Consider the following 12,586-nt stretch of genomic DNA (forward strand, 5'->3'; position numbering starts at 1 on the left):
AAAGGAAAGGTAGAGAGAAATAGAAACATCGATTGGCTGCCTCCTGCATTCCCCTCACCGGGGATCAAGCCAGCAACCCAGGCATGTGCCCTGACCTGGAATCGAACTGGTGACCTCTTGGTGCATGGGGTGATGCTCAATCACTGAGCCACACTGGCTGGGCCAGTATACTTTCTCTCAACTGTCCTTTGTTTTCTTCTTGTGGACAAGCATCTTTTTACTGATGTATTATTCTCCTGGGGGTTTGGAAAACTTTGGTTCATTATTTCTTAATTTGTTGACTCAAGGAGAATTACTGCTGGTGGGCACCTTAAAAATCATTGAATCCAGACACATCAAAAAGGGAACAATTCCAAATATTGTGTTAGGCATGACTATCGATCATGGCACTTTTTTTTCCCCCTGCCAAGGTCAGATATGGCCTCAGAATCATTTTGAACACACTATTTCAGGTAGAAACTATCAATCCATCAATCTATGTAGGAAGTGAAACGTGTCTGACATACCTGGTGTAGTTCAAAGCTGTTATTTTGCTAATGAGGCCCGAGGGGCAGTTGTGACTTAGTCATGAACTGAAACCAGAACCCAGGTTACTTAACCCTCCTGATTTCAGTCTAGGGTTTCCTTTTCCACACGATCACTGCTTCTCTTACAGTGGTCATTCAAGTCCTAGAATTTATATTCTATGCATTGATATATACTTAAGGAGAAGGGCCTATGTTACACTTTGAATCTTTCACAAGTTCTAGCTCTGTGTTTGGCACATGATAGGTATTCAATAAAAATTCTTTGATATAAATCCAACTACATATATGAAACAAACAGGAAATATATCCTTTGTTTTTTTACCAAGAATCATTGAAAAATCCTATCCTTTTGTATATAAGCAGTATTTATTTAAAAGGACTGCATGCATGAAGACATATACTTTCATTTTTTTTAGAGCAACATCATATGTTTAAATAAATTCCCATCTGAATGTTTTAGGGGAAAGTAAATTATGTTAATAAAAGGACTGCACAATTACACTTCTACTTAAAAATACAAAGGGCAGTATAGGTTTGGGGATCAGAAGTCCTGAGAAATAATAGATTTTCTTCTTGTTTTCCATAGTGACCATAACTTGTGGTTCTTTTTGACAATGAGAAACCAGAAATGTCAGGACAGAAAAATAAAGGAAAGGAGACAAACAGAAAGAGAATAGGGAGAAGGGAGCAAAGGTATTTTATACTATAACAATATAATGCTAATATTATATAAAACAGAGTTTAAAAGCTGTAATACCCACAGCTAGCATCATACTTAATGGTAAAATACAGAAAGCCTTCCTCTTAATGTCAGGAACAAGACAAGGATGACTCCTCTTGCCACTTCTACCCAGGGCAATCAGAGGTTCTAGCCACGGCAATCAGGCATGACCAAGAAATAAAAGTCATCCAGATTGGAAAGAAGGAAGTTAAAACTTCTTTCTTACATATGACATGATCTTGCAAAAGAATAATATTGGAACTCTACCACATATCATAAAAATTAACTCAAAATGGATCAAATACCTAAATGTAAGAGCTAAAATTATGAAACACTTAGAAGAAAATATCAATATAAATCTTCATGACCTTGGGTTAGGTGATGGTTTCTTATATATGACATCCAAAATACAAGTAACAAAAGAAAAAATAGATAAAACTCATCAAAATTAAAACTTTTGTTCATCAAAGGACACTATCAAGAGAGTAGAAAGGCAACTCACAGAATGGGAGACAATATTTGGAAAGCATATATTTGATAAGAGATTAATATTCACAATATGTAAGGACACTTTACAACTCAATAACAACAAAAGAACCTAATTTAAAAATAGGCAAAGGATCTAAATAGATATTTCTCCAAAGAAGAAATACAGATGGCCAATCAGCACATGAAAAGATGCTCAATACCAACAGCCATTAGAGAAATGCAGATCAAAACCATAATGAGATACCAAATAGGGTGGCTATACGCAGAAAGTCATATAATAACAAGTGTTGGTGAATATGTGGAGAAATTGGAACTCTTACACACTGATGGTAGGGTGGTAAAATGGTATGACCACCTTGGACAACAGTCTTGCAGTTCTTCAAATGACCCAGCAATTCCACTCCTAGGTATATTCCAAATGGAATGCTCACAGCAGCATTATCCATAATAGCCAAAAAAGTGGAAACAACCCAAATATCCATCAACTGATGAATAAATTAATTGAGGTATATCCACAATGGAATATTATTTGGCAGTGAAAAGAATAAAATATTTACACATGCTACAACATAGATGTACTTTGAGAACATTATGTAAAGAAGCAGGCACAAAAGATCACATAATGTATAATTCCATCTATATGAAATATCCAGAATAGGCAAATCTATAGAGACAAAGTGGATTAGTAGTAGGACTGGGTGGGGGTGGAGATGGGGTTGGGGGAAATGGAAAGTGACTGCTACAGGATCTCTTAATGGGGTGATAGGATGTTCTAAAATTATGGTGGTGGTTGTATAACTCTCAATATACTAAAAACCTTTGGATTACATACTTAAATTGGTGAATTGTATGGTAGTAAATTAGACCTCATTAAAGCTGTTATTAAAAAAAGATACATGTGCATATGAGTAAATCTTTTAATTTTAGTGATTAAATTTCATTTGTTAATTCTCTTCTATGTCTGTCACAACAATCCATGTATTCATTTAGATGGTTCATATGTATATTTCCATGACCACTACTCTTAGCTTTATAATGTGTAACAGACTAGACATATTTTATGATGAACAGGTATCTTTTATGAAATCCATCCCGTTAGACATTTCATTTAAAAGAAAACAAATTAAAAATGAAAACACCTAAATTGTATTTCTCTTCTTCATTGTAATCATTATATCACCTTCATCAACGCATGATTTCTGCTGACCACTAGCAGCTTTACCCCAGGATTTAATATATTCACCATAAATCCATTTCATCAGAAATCACATCATTTCTTTTAGCAATACATTTATAACAGTGCTCTACTCTCTGGTAGCTTCATAATGTACTTGCTACTGAAAGACTAAATGTTAATTATAGTTAACTCCATGGCAATCAAGAGAACTTAATGTTTTGATTCTTTTGTACCTACCCCTTTTGAATCAATCACTCCAGGTTTTGCATTAAACTTCACAGTCTTCAATCGGGCACGTTCCTTTCTTTCCACCCTAGAGAAAATTGAAAATAAAGACTCTATCATATGGCCAGTCACTTAGGATTAAAGTTCCTCATTAAATGAAGGACACCTCTTCTTCTTATCAGACAGCTCAAATAAAATGTGTTCTAAAATATTTCTGTTCTTTTGTGTAAAAAGTATACAAAGACAGTATAAAAAGTCTTGGTATAATGTCTTTAAGCTGCTAACACATCCCTTGAAATTTCTGTGTTATATGTACTGAAAGTAATAGTTTTTGGAACAAAGAGGGAGAAAAACCAGTATTTGTTATTTAAGTGCCTGAATAAATCCATTGAAATTTATTTCAAAGAAATCACAGCTCATCCTCTCTTCCAACCTTTTCACCTTTCTTTTTCTTTTTTCTTCCCTTCCCTTTAAGAACACTGGGGAATTTACTACCTTCACCTCCAAACCAAACATGTTACAGATAATCTTGAATTTTTCCCTTTTCCCAATGTCCTTCTCCTGTCATTCTTCTGCAGACTTAATTATTTACCTGCCATTTCATTTATTTATCACTTATTGAGGGCCTACCATGTATCAAGTAAGGAGCTGGGAACAAGGGGAAAGCATTTTAACAGCATGACTACAAAGAACATAAAGATTGATAATGCTGCACAGCATTAAAATCCTTTGATAGCAATGTGGGAGCATATATCTCATGGAAGGACAAAAAGAAGTGGAAAGCATTAGGTGGGCTTCTTGGAGGAGGTGTCAATTTATGTGAACTTGAAGGATGAGAAAGAGCTTGTCAGTAGGAAAAGTTCAGGGAGAATTTCCCAGACAGGAGAGACAACATACACCATGAGTTGAGGCTATAAGCAAGCTAAAGGTGGTAGGAAGATTCTAGCATATGGTACATAGAGGATGGGGAAGTGAGGCTGGTGGTGGGGCCTCCTTGTAAAGGGTATTCACCCACACTAAGGATTTGAGTCTTTTTCCTTGGGGAATCCTCAAGATTAGAGGATATAAAACAAGAAAGTAATAGAATAGATTAGCATTTTAAGTATGTGACCCTGGTGAAGGAGAAAGACTGGAGGAGGAAAGGGACAGCTGGAAGCAAGAGGTCTATTTATCTATCTATTTATTTATTTTTAAATATCCTTTTATTGATTTCGGAGAGGAAGGGAGAGGGAGAGATGGAGACATCAATGATGAGAGAGTCACTGATCGGCTTCCTACTGCACTCCCCATACAGGGATCGAGTCCACAGCCCAGGCATGTATCCTGACCAGGAATTAAACTGTGACCTCCTGGTTCATAGGTTCACACTCAACCACTGAGCCACGCCGGCTGGGTCAGGAGGCCTATTTAGAAGATATTGCCATAGCCCAGGCAGGGAATGATTAGATATCATAGTGAAGTGGAGGAGAGAAAGGGTTTGAGGAAATAAAATATCAGTAAAATAAAATTGTTAGGAGTTGTGCCTTGTTTGAAGGCTGGCATTGAAAAAGGGGAAAAGGCAAAAATTTAAATATCTCCCTATTTTTTTATTTTTTGCCTCTCCAGTGTGTCACAGCGTTTCTTTCTCTATGCCACAATAGCACTTATTTGCACCTCTGTGTCGGCTTTTCTCTCATTTCCCTGTATCTGTTTATTTCTCATTACACATGCAAGGCTCTATGGTCTTTGAAGGCAAGCCCACATATCACCCCACAATGTGTTATAACAAGTCCTCCATTAGTAACTGTTGAACTAACAGAATATTCATTGCATTGTTTTAACATGACACTTTGTTTAAGTATGACTAGCTCTTATTTCAAAAACGGACAAAGAAAAGAAAGAGGAAAAACCTAAATCTAGAGAAACTTAATGGTTTCTAAAATCTAAGCTATTCATAGATTAATAATTAACAACATACGCCTTTTAAACTGTGGGCTCTTTTGTGCTTCCAGCTGAAACACAGTGAGAATCAGGGTTTCTATAGTTACAGAATGGAGTTTCAGAATATATTTCAATGTGAGAGTAGAATATTTGAGTGGAAACAGCTGAACAAAATTTTTCAAATCTAACCTCACAGATGAAAGCAATGTGTTCCACGGAGAGTTTCTATGTGCACCCAACATTCAGGAGTTGGGAGGAGAGCAAGGAAGACTTCAGAAAAGGCGAGCTGCCGGCTGGAAAGACGCTCCCTGATAAAATGCCTTCTCTGAGCTCCTTCAGCTTTTCTCAGTTTTAATCCAAGAGCAAATGCTAATTCATATTCATTTCTTTGGATTTTTCTAACACCGCTGTTATAGCCCTGACTTTATCCTGGCTTCTTTGCATCAACCAGGCTAAATATGGAAAAGACGAGTCCAATAGATGTTGCCAAAATGACTGTAGCATGCAGAGAACACACATAGTTATTTGATCAGGCTGTGCAAATTCTGCATAAATCCATAAAACTCATGTGGGCCCCAAACATGCATAATATTAGGCTCAGTATTCTATTCTAAAAATTGTTTGGCCACAGCATTCTAATTTTTCCCCCCGTGGTCCTAAGTCCATTCTTTTTAAAAAATATATATATATTTTATTGATTTTTTACAGAGAGGAAGGGAGAGGGATAGAGAGTTAGAAACATCGATGAGAGAGAAACATCGATCAGCTGCCTCCTGCACACCCCCTACTGGGGATGTGCCCGCAACCAAGATACATGCCCTTGACCGGAATCAAACCTGGGACCCTTCAGTCCACAGGCCAATGCTCTATCCACTGAGCCAAATTGGTTAGGGCCCTAAGTCCATTCTTTTCAGATTTCTTAACAAGTGTCCCTATTAGGCCATTTGTAATGGTCTATCCCTTAAATCTTAAAAGGGTTGCAAAGAATGTTGTCAGATGGATGAACAAACAGCCAGACAGACACAAACACATGCATACAAACCTAATATTTGATATGGTATATTATTACTCTTCGAACAGGCAACAGACTTAGTAAATAACAATTTTTAAAGCCCTCCTTATATAGGTGGCATGGTTTTATTAATAATGATAATGATGATATATAAGTGGTGGCTGAAGTTTTAACATATAATTATTAATGAAAAATTCCTTCACTTTTACATGATCTCATCTGCTCCCCACTATAACCCAGTGATGTAGGTGTAATCAACCCTATTATATGGCTGGATAAGCTGAGACATGAAGTGTACGCCATTAGAAAGTGGTAGAAATAGGGCCTGAACAAGTACCTGCTAACAGCTAACTTTAGTGACATCCACATCCACTCAGTTTCAGAAACAGCATTCATGGGCCTTCCACACCTCCTTTATCCAATGGGAATTCTCAAAAAAATGTGATGTTCTGGATGAGAAGTACATAGCTTTATGGCCAGTACAATTCCCTATTAGTCTGGGCTGAGTTTATCACAATGAATAACAACCCCTTCCCTTGTACTCCCATATCCAAAATGTCCAAAATTAAATAAACCATAACCCAATTTAAACATATAATCACTCAGATAATACCATATCTTAATAGTCTGGCATCAATATTAAGAATTAACTTGCTCTTAACACTGACATTCAGGTTAGCCAAATGCATATTTGCAACATTATGTCACAAGTATGTGATTGATTTCTCTCCTCAGCAGTCTTTTTGGTGTTCACAGAAACCCCACCATAGTCTTGCTTTCCCATCACTAAGGCCCACATTGATTGCTGCTTGGATTTCCCTGCAAACCCCCTCCTTGGTAGTAGTGGCTATGGCTTATCTTTTCTTTCTCACCTTATTCAAACCCTGCTTCTCTCCAATGGCTTCTTGGGATGCATGTGGATAGCTTATTGCTGAAGTGAGAGTTAGGGTTGGGAAACAGGGCCCTACATAGTGCTTTGAGCTCAAAATCTGAAGAAAGGAAAATAGCCATCCTTTGTGAATGCACAAAAGTATCAGAAGCTATTTTAGGCACTTTGCCTACATTATCTATCAACTGTACAATGATCCAGGGCTTAACATAGAGCTGGGAATAGAGTAGGAACTAAATGAATCTTTGATGAATAAATGCACAAATAAATTAATCTTCAAGGAAGCTACTAGTTCTTGACCTGAACATGAAAACAGGCTCAGAGACTTTCAGTGACATGACCAAACAACCAGTGTGTCTAATAAAAAACAAAAACTGTTCATTGTTTTATGACTTCTTCACTTGGTAAATTTAGCATCAACTTCTCTAATTATTTTGCTAAGTAAGACTCCTTTGGCAGAAATAGGTGATATTAAGTTTCCTAAATCTTTACTTAAGGTAAAGGTAGACAGAATAGAGTTGAGAAGAACCGCTGTACTTCTCTCACACTCAAGAGAGGCAAGCAATTAATTAGATTATTTAAGCAGAAATAATCCTCTCCGCCCTCGTTTGGTTGCTGACCAAAAGACAGAAAATATAAACTGGATGGCAAAATACGAGCAATCGGTTCTGACACCGAGCATCTCCAGAGAGAACCACATGGTCATGCTTTAATGAGCCCAACTGTCTCCTTCTGCCCTCTCAGCCAACTCCCATCTGGCCTTTTCAGGTGCTGGCCAACCCCCTACTGAAGTCAGGCTTGGAGTGCTAGATGGTGGGAACATCATTTGGTGCTGGGTGTTCCTTTGGCTGTGCTCCACAAGGCCCTGTTGCAGGGAGAATGGAAATGCCATCCATGTTACTGGCCACAAGCTTGCTGCGAAAGCTAGGCAAATACACCCTTATGCAATGTCATCTGAGAACCCAGGTGACCAGTCACTATGGGGCAATATATACTAGTAGAGACTTGAATTAAAGACTGTGGAACAAATCTCAGCTTGGCCATTCCCAAACTATGTAGCCTCAGAAAACAGATTTATGCTAAGAGCCCAGGTTTTGAAATCACACAAGCCTGGGTTTGAATTCTGCTTCTACCACTTAATAGCTTTATGACCTAGGGCAGTGGTCGGCAAACTGCGGCTCGCGAGCCACATGTGGCTCTTTGGCCCCTTGAGTGTGGCTCTTCCACATAATACCGACTTCTGCGCATGGGCCATGAAGTTTCAATCACACTACGTGCGCGCCCGCACGTGGTATTTTGTGGAAGAGCCACACTCAAGGGGCCAAAGAGCCGCATGTGGCTTGCGAGCCGCAGTTTGCCGACCACTGACCTAGGGCATGTCATTCACCCTCTTAGGATCTCAGGTTCATGTTGTTAAAATTAGAATATTAACACAGACTTCAAAAAATCATGGTGAATGTTAAATGAGATAATAACAAGAAAATTGTTTCACACAGTGTCCAAAACCTAGGAAGAACTCCTTAATTGGGAATGGTACACTCCTGGTGTAGTGGAAAGCTGCATGGTCTTACTACCAGAGAGACCTGGGTTCAGCCACTGGCTGGCTGTAACCCTTGGTTTCCTTATAAGGCTTTTGTGAAGATTAAATGCAACTGTATATTTGAAAGCACCTGGCACAATACAGAGGCAGTGCTGTCATCAGATGGCATCTATCCCTCTGTCTGCTGCCCTTTCACTCCTCTTGACACCTGCTATAGACTGAACGTTTGTGCCCTCAACCCCCACCTTGTCAGTTCATCTAGTGAAGCCATGATCCCCAATGTGATGGTATTTGGAGGTGGGATCTTTGGGAGAGAATTAGGTCAGGAGGGTGGAGACATTATAAATGAAATTAGTGCCCTTAGGAGAAGAGACATTTGAAAAAACAAGCTCTCTTTCAGCCACGTAAGGAGACAGCAAGAAGGCCATCTGCCAACTAGGAAGAGGGCCCTCACTGGGAACCCAATTAGCCAGCACCTTGAATTTGGACTCTGAGTTTCCAGAACTGTGAGAAATCAATGTTTATTGTTTAAACCACGCAATCTGTGGTATTTTGTTATCGCAGCCTAAGCCAAGTAGGACAGTACCTTTATTTATGATACAGCCCTCACTGCTCTAATCACAGTGCAGCTATACCATAGTTACATGCTGGTCCCATAAATGTTGAGCTCCAGAGAGTGGCCTGATGACAGCCCTTGGAACCCAGATGCTGCTCAAGCAATGCTTGCTGAATTAAATTTTGAGAAGTCTTACTTTTGTAACTTTGGGAGATAGGATTGCATATGAATTAGGAACATCAATTCTGCAGCCTAGATTCAAATCGCAGTTCCATCATGTACTAGATAGGCAGTTTTAGGCAAGTTAACCAACCTCCTGATTTTTCAAATGAAAATAATAATATCACTTCCTTTATAAGGTTGCAATGCAGTTTAAATAAGTTAATTGTAAAGGACATAGAACAGTGTCTAGCATGTCCTAGGGGTGTTTTGGTAAATAAAATTTATTCACCATCTTCAAAAAATGGAGGGCAATCATTTTCATCTTGGTTTTATTGGGATGATTAAATGGAATAGTAATAGGGAAACATCTTTGTAAGGAGTAATGTCACACACTGATGTAATCTATTATGAGATTTTTCCAGATCCACTCCACTAGCTGAACTATACTCATAAAAGGGGCTATAGGGAAATTAAGGATGGAAAAATAACCCCAATGTTATAGTAAATTATATTTGTATCAGCTGCCATTTATTCTGAGCTGAATGAAATCTGAAATGAGGCTGCCTCATTAGAAGTAGAGTATTAAAGAGTAGGCTCAGAACAGGCTCATGACAGGCTTTAAATTGCATTAAAGCAAGTGCATAAGACTCTGTGAAGAACCAAGATGGTGGTGTAAGTAAACGCCTGTACTTGCTGCCTCCCACAACTACATCAAAATTACAACTAAAACACAGAACAACCATCATTTAGAACTGGCTAAAAGCTGGCTGAATAGAAGTCCTACAACTAGAGAAGTAAAAGGGAAAGCACATTGAGACTGGTAGGAGGGGCAGAGGCACAGAATGGGCTGGACTGGCACCCATCTGTGCCCCTTTTTTTTAATCAGGAGGGAGATAGACTCTTTGGAGCTGCCCATGAGGAGCAAGGGGTCTCAGCCCCACACCAGACCCCTATCCCAAAGTCCCAGAGCTGGGAAGAGAAGTCCCTACAATTTTGGCTGTAAAAATCAGTGGGGATTGGGGCTGAGTGACACGGAGGTGGGTGAAGATCCAGGTGTTCCTTTTAAAGAACCGGGCAGGAACTTACACGGTCTTACTTCTTCTGAGCTCCAGCACCAGGGGCACCCAGACACATATGGGGAGGAACTGGATTGTCTGGCATCAGGGCAGGAACTTGGGGGAGGCTTTCTCCCAGAAAGGGCTGCTTGCAGGGTTCACTGTTCTAGTGCTGGGATCTCCCTGTCCCAGGGCTGACTGGCAGCCAAGTAGAGTTTCCATCAGCTTGGCCCAGACTGTTTGCTCCACCCTGGTGATTTCCTGAGACCCCACCCAATCCAATTTATAGCTCCACCCAACCTGGTTGCACCCAATTTTCCACATGAATAGCCTGTCCCTGCTCAGGCTCCAGACTTTGCTAAAATCTCTCAAACAAGCTTCAGTTGGTGACAGTGTGCCACAAACCTATCAATAAAAGGGCCAAGACCCAGCACTAGCACCAGCCTGCCTTGCTGCACAGCTGGGCCTTGCCTCCTGCACAACAGCTCTCCCACTGTAGTCGCAACTGGTCATCACAGCCAATTGACCTGGAGGCCAACTCCTCCCATAGATGCCAAGAGCAATCAAGGCTCAACTACAAGACTGTGCACACAGCCCACACAGGGGTACACCTGGTGAAAGAATTACAAGTCCAGCAAGCACAAAGAGTCTCAAACAAGAGGGGGGCGGGAAGAGATTAACCAAAGATCTTACCTATGGACACAGACAGTAGGGTGGTGAAGGCCTGGGTAGGGTGGGAACTGGGTGGAGGGGAGCAGTGGAGGGAAAAAGGGGGACATCTGTAATACTCTCAACAATAAAGCGTTTTTTAAAAAGAACTCTGTGAGATATATTTTAATTTCTTCTTTATAGTTTTCTAAAATTTTCCACTTTTCTACAGTGAAATGTATGACTTTGGAATGAATTAAATTCTAAAGAGAAAATTTTAGAGAAATTAATTTATAGCCACACACACACACACAGGCACACACATACACATATGAAGGAGGGAACTGGTCCCTCGTGAGATACAATACAAACAAATATCAATATTAGATTCACTAGACAAACTTCCCGGCCAGCTGTAGTATGGTTGTTAAAATGATTCTCACCCCCCTCAAAAAGACAGCCAACTAAGAATGACCGCTAGCAGGTGGAAGATTACAAGAAGACTAGCACCTAGAATGTTTCTTGGGAAGAAAAGGGTGTGTAATCCAACAAAGGAAGAAGTATTGACAAGGCTGATTAGAATCAAAGAACCACAGGGTTGGAAAGAGACTGAAAAATCATACAGTTCAACTCTCCCATCCAAAGCCTGACTCCTTTATGCAATTTTCCTGACACCAAATCTCCTATTATCAGAATCACCTAGAGGAATTTACAGAAAAATAAAGATTTCCAGGACCCATCCAGGCGGACTGAATTAGAATCTTTGTGTGTGTGTGTGTGTGTGTGTGTGTGTTGGGGGGGAGGGGGCGGCGTGAGGGGTGTGAGGGGGAGGTAGAAGGCGGGCATATCTAAGTGTTCATAATGTTCCCCTGGTGTGAAAAATCATTATTCTAGTTCACTATCTTCCAGGTACTCTACACCATCTCTGGGCAGCTCTGACTGGTAAAAGCACTTTAACATGAGCTGAAGTCTATTCCCACAAAGTGTTCCTTCCCCACCCATTTCATCCTTGGGGCTTTTTTCTACAGAGCAGCCCCTCAGACAGCTTCGGTTAATTAAATCAAACCAAATAAAAATGCATGCTGCTTTGACATATTCTTTTTTGAAGTAAATGAAAATGGAGAAACACAGAATATAAACTAGGGCTGAGAGAAATGCTCTGAATATAAAATTGTTCAGAAAACATTACAAGCCATGGCACAAACTCTGAATGTCCTCTCAAAGCAACGTGAGGCAGCTATCCAGGTGCCCAGAGGTTTAGACAACCCCAGGTACCTGTCTGCTTGTGGGGGAAGGGGTGGGGGGGGAGGGGGGGCAGGGAGAGTCCTGAGCATGGGCAGGGGGGTGGGGAGGTTCCCTGGAGTTTCAGCGCTTCTCTGCAAGTCCACCCTTCAAGGTGAGGGAGCAGCTGTGAATAGTTGGCCTGCTACCCCCCCGCTTTCTCCCCAGGCTGTGAGGCCACAGGCAGAGCAAGATAGGAGACCAGTCTTCTCTGGGGTGCAAATGCCCCGCGGGGTTATTCTTCAGTATAATTTACATCTTTCCACTGTGGTTTGAGCCGCTCAGTCACTGGACCATGTTGTGTGTGGCACTTACATCCTTCACTGAGGATTTTTACAGAGGTGTTGGGGGTCTGGATGCGAGGTGAGCCCTTTGAGAAACCCG

The 12,586-nt window shown here is 40.4% G+C and overlaps 1 protein-coding gene across 24 annotated transcripts in view; it reads right to left on the reverse strand.

Moving 5' to 3' along the window:
• The window catches only part of DLG2 (discs large MAGUK scaffold protein 2), a 1,989,136-nt gene that overhangs the window by 61,499 nt on the left and 1,915,051 nt on the right, over nucleotides 1-12,586 (reverse strand). For all 24 annotated transcript variants that reach the window (XM_070425737.1, XM_070425735.1, XM_070425736.1 and 21 more), the window contains one exon: nucleotides 3,152-3,227. In XM_070425737.1, coding sequence (XP_070281838.1) covers nucleotides 3,152-3,227 — 76 coding nt within the window. The remainder of the gene's footprint in view (nucleotides 1-3,151; nucleotides 3,228-12,586) is intronic.

The sequence above is a fragment of the Myotis yumanensis genome, unplaced genomic scaffold (genome assembly GCF_028538775.1).
Source record: "Myotis yumanensis isolate MYYU_CA2020_CCGP unplaced genomic scaffold, mMyoYum1.0.hap1 SCAF_10, whole genome shotgun sequence".
NCBI lineage: Eukaryota > Metazoa > Chordata > Mammalia > Chiroptera > Vespertilionidae > Myotis > Myotis yumanensis.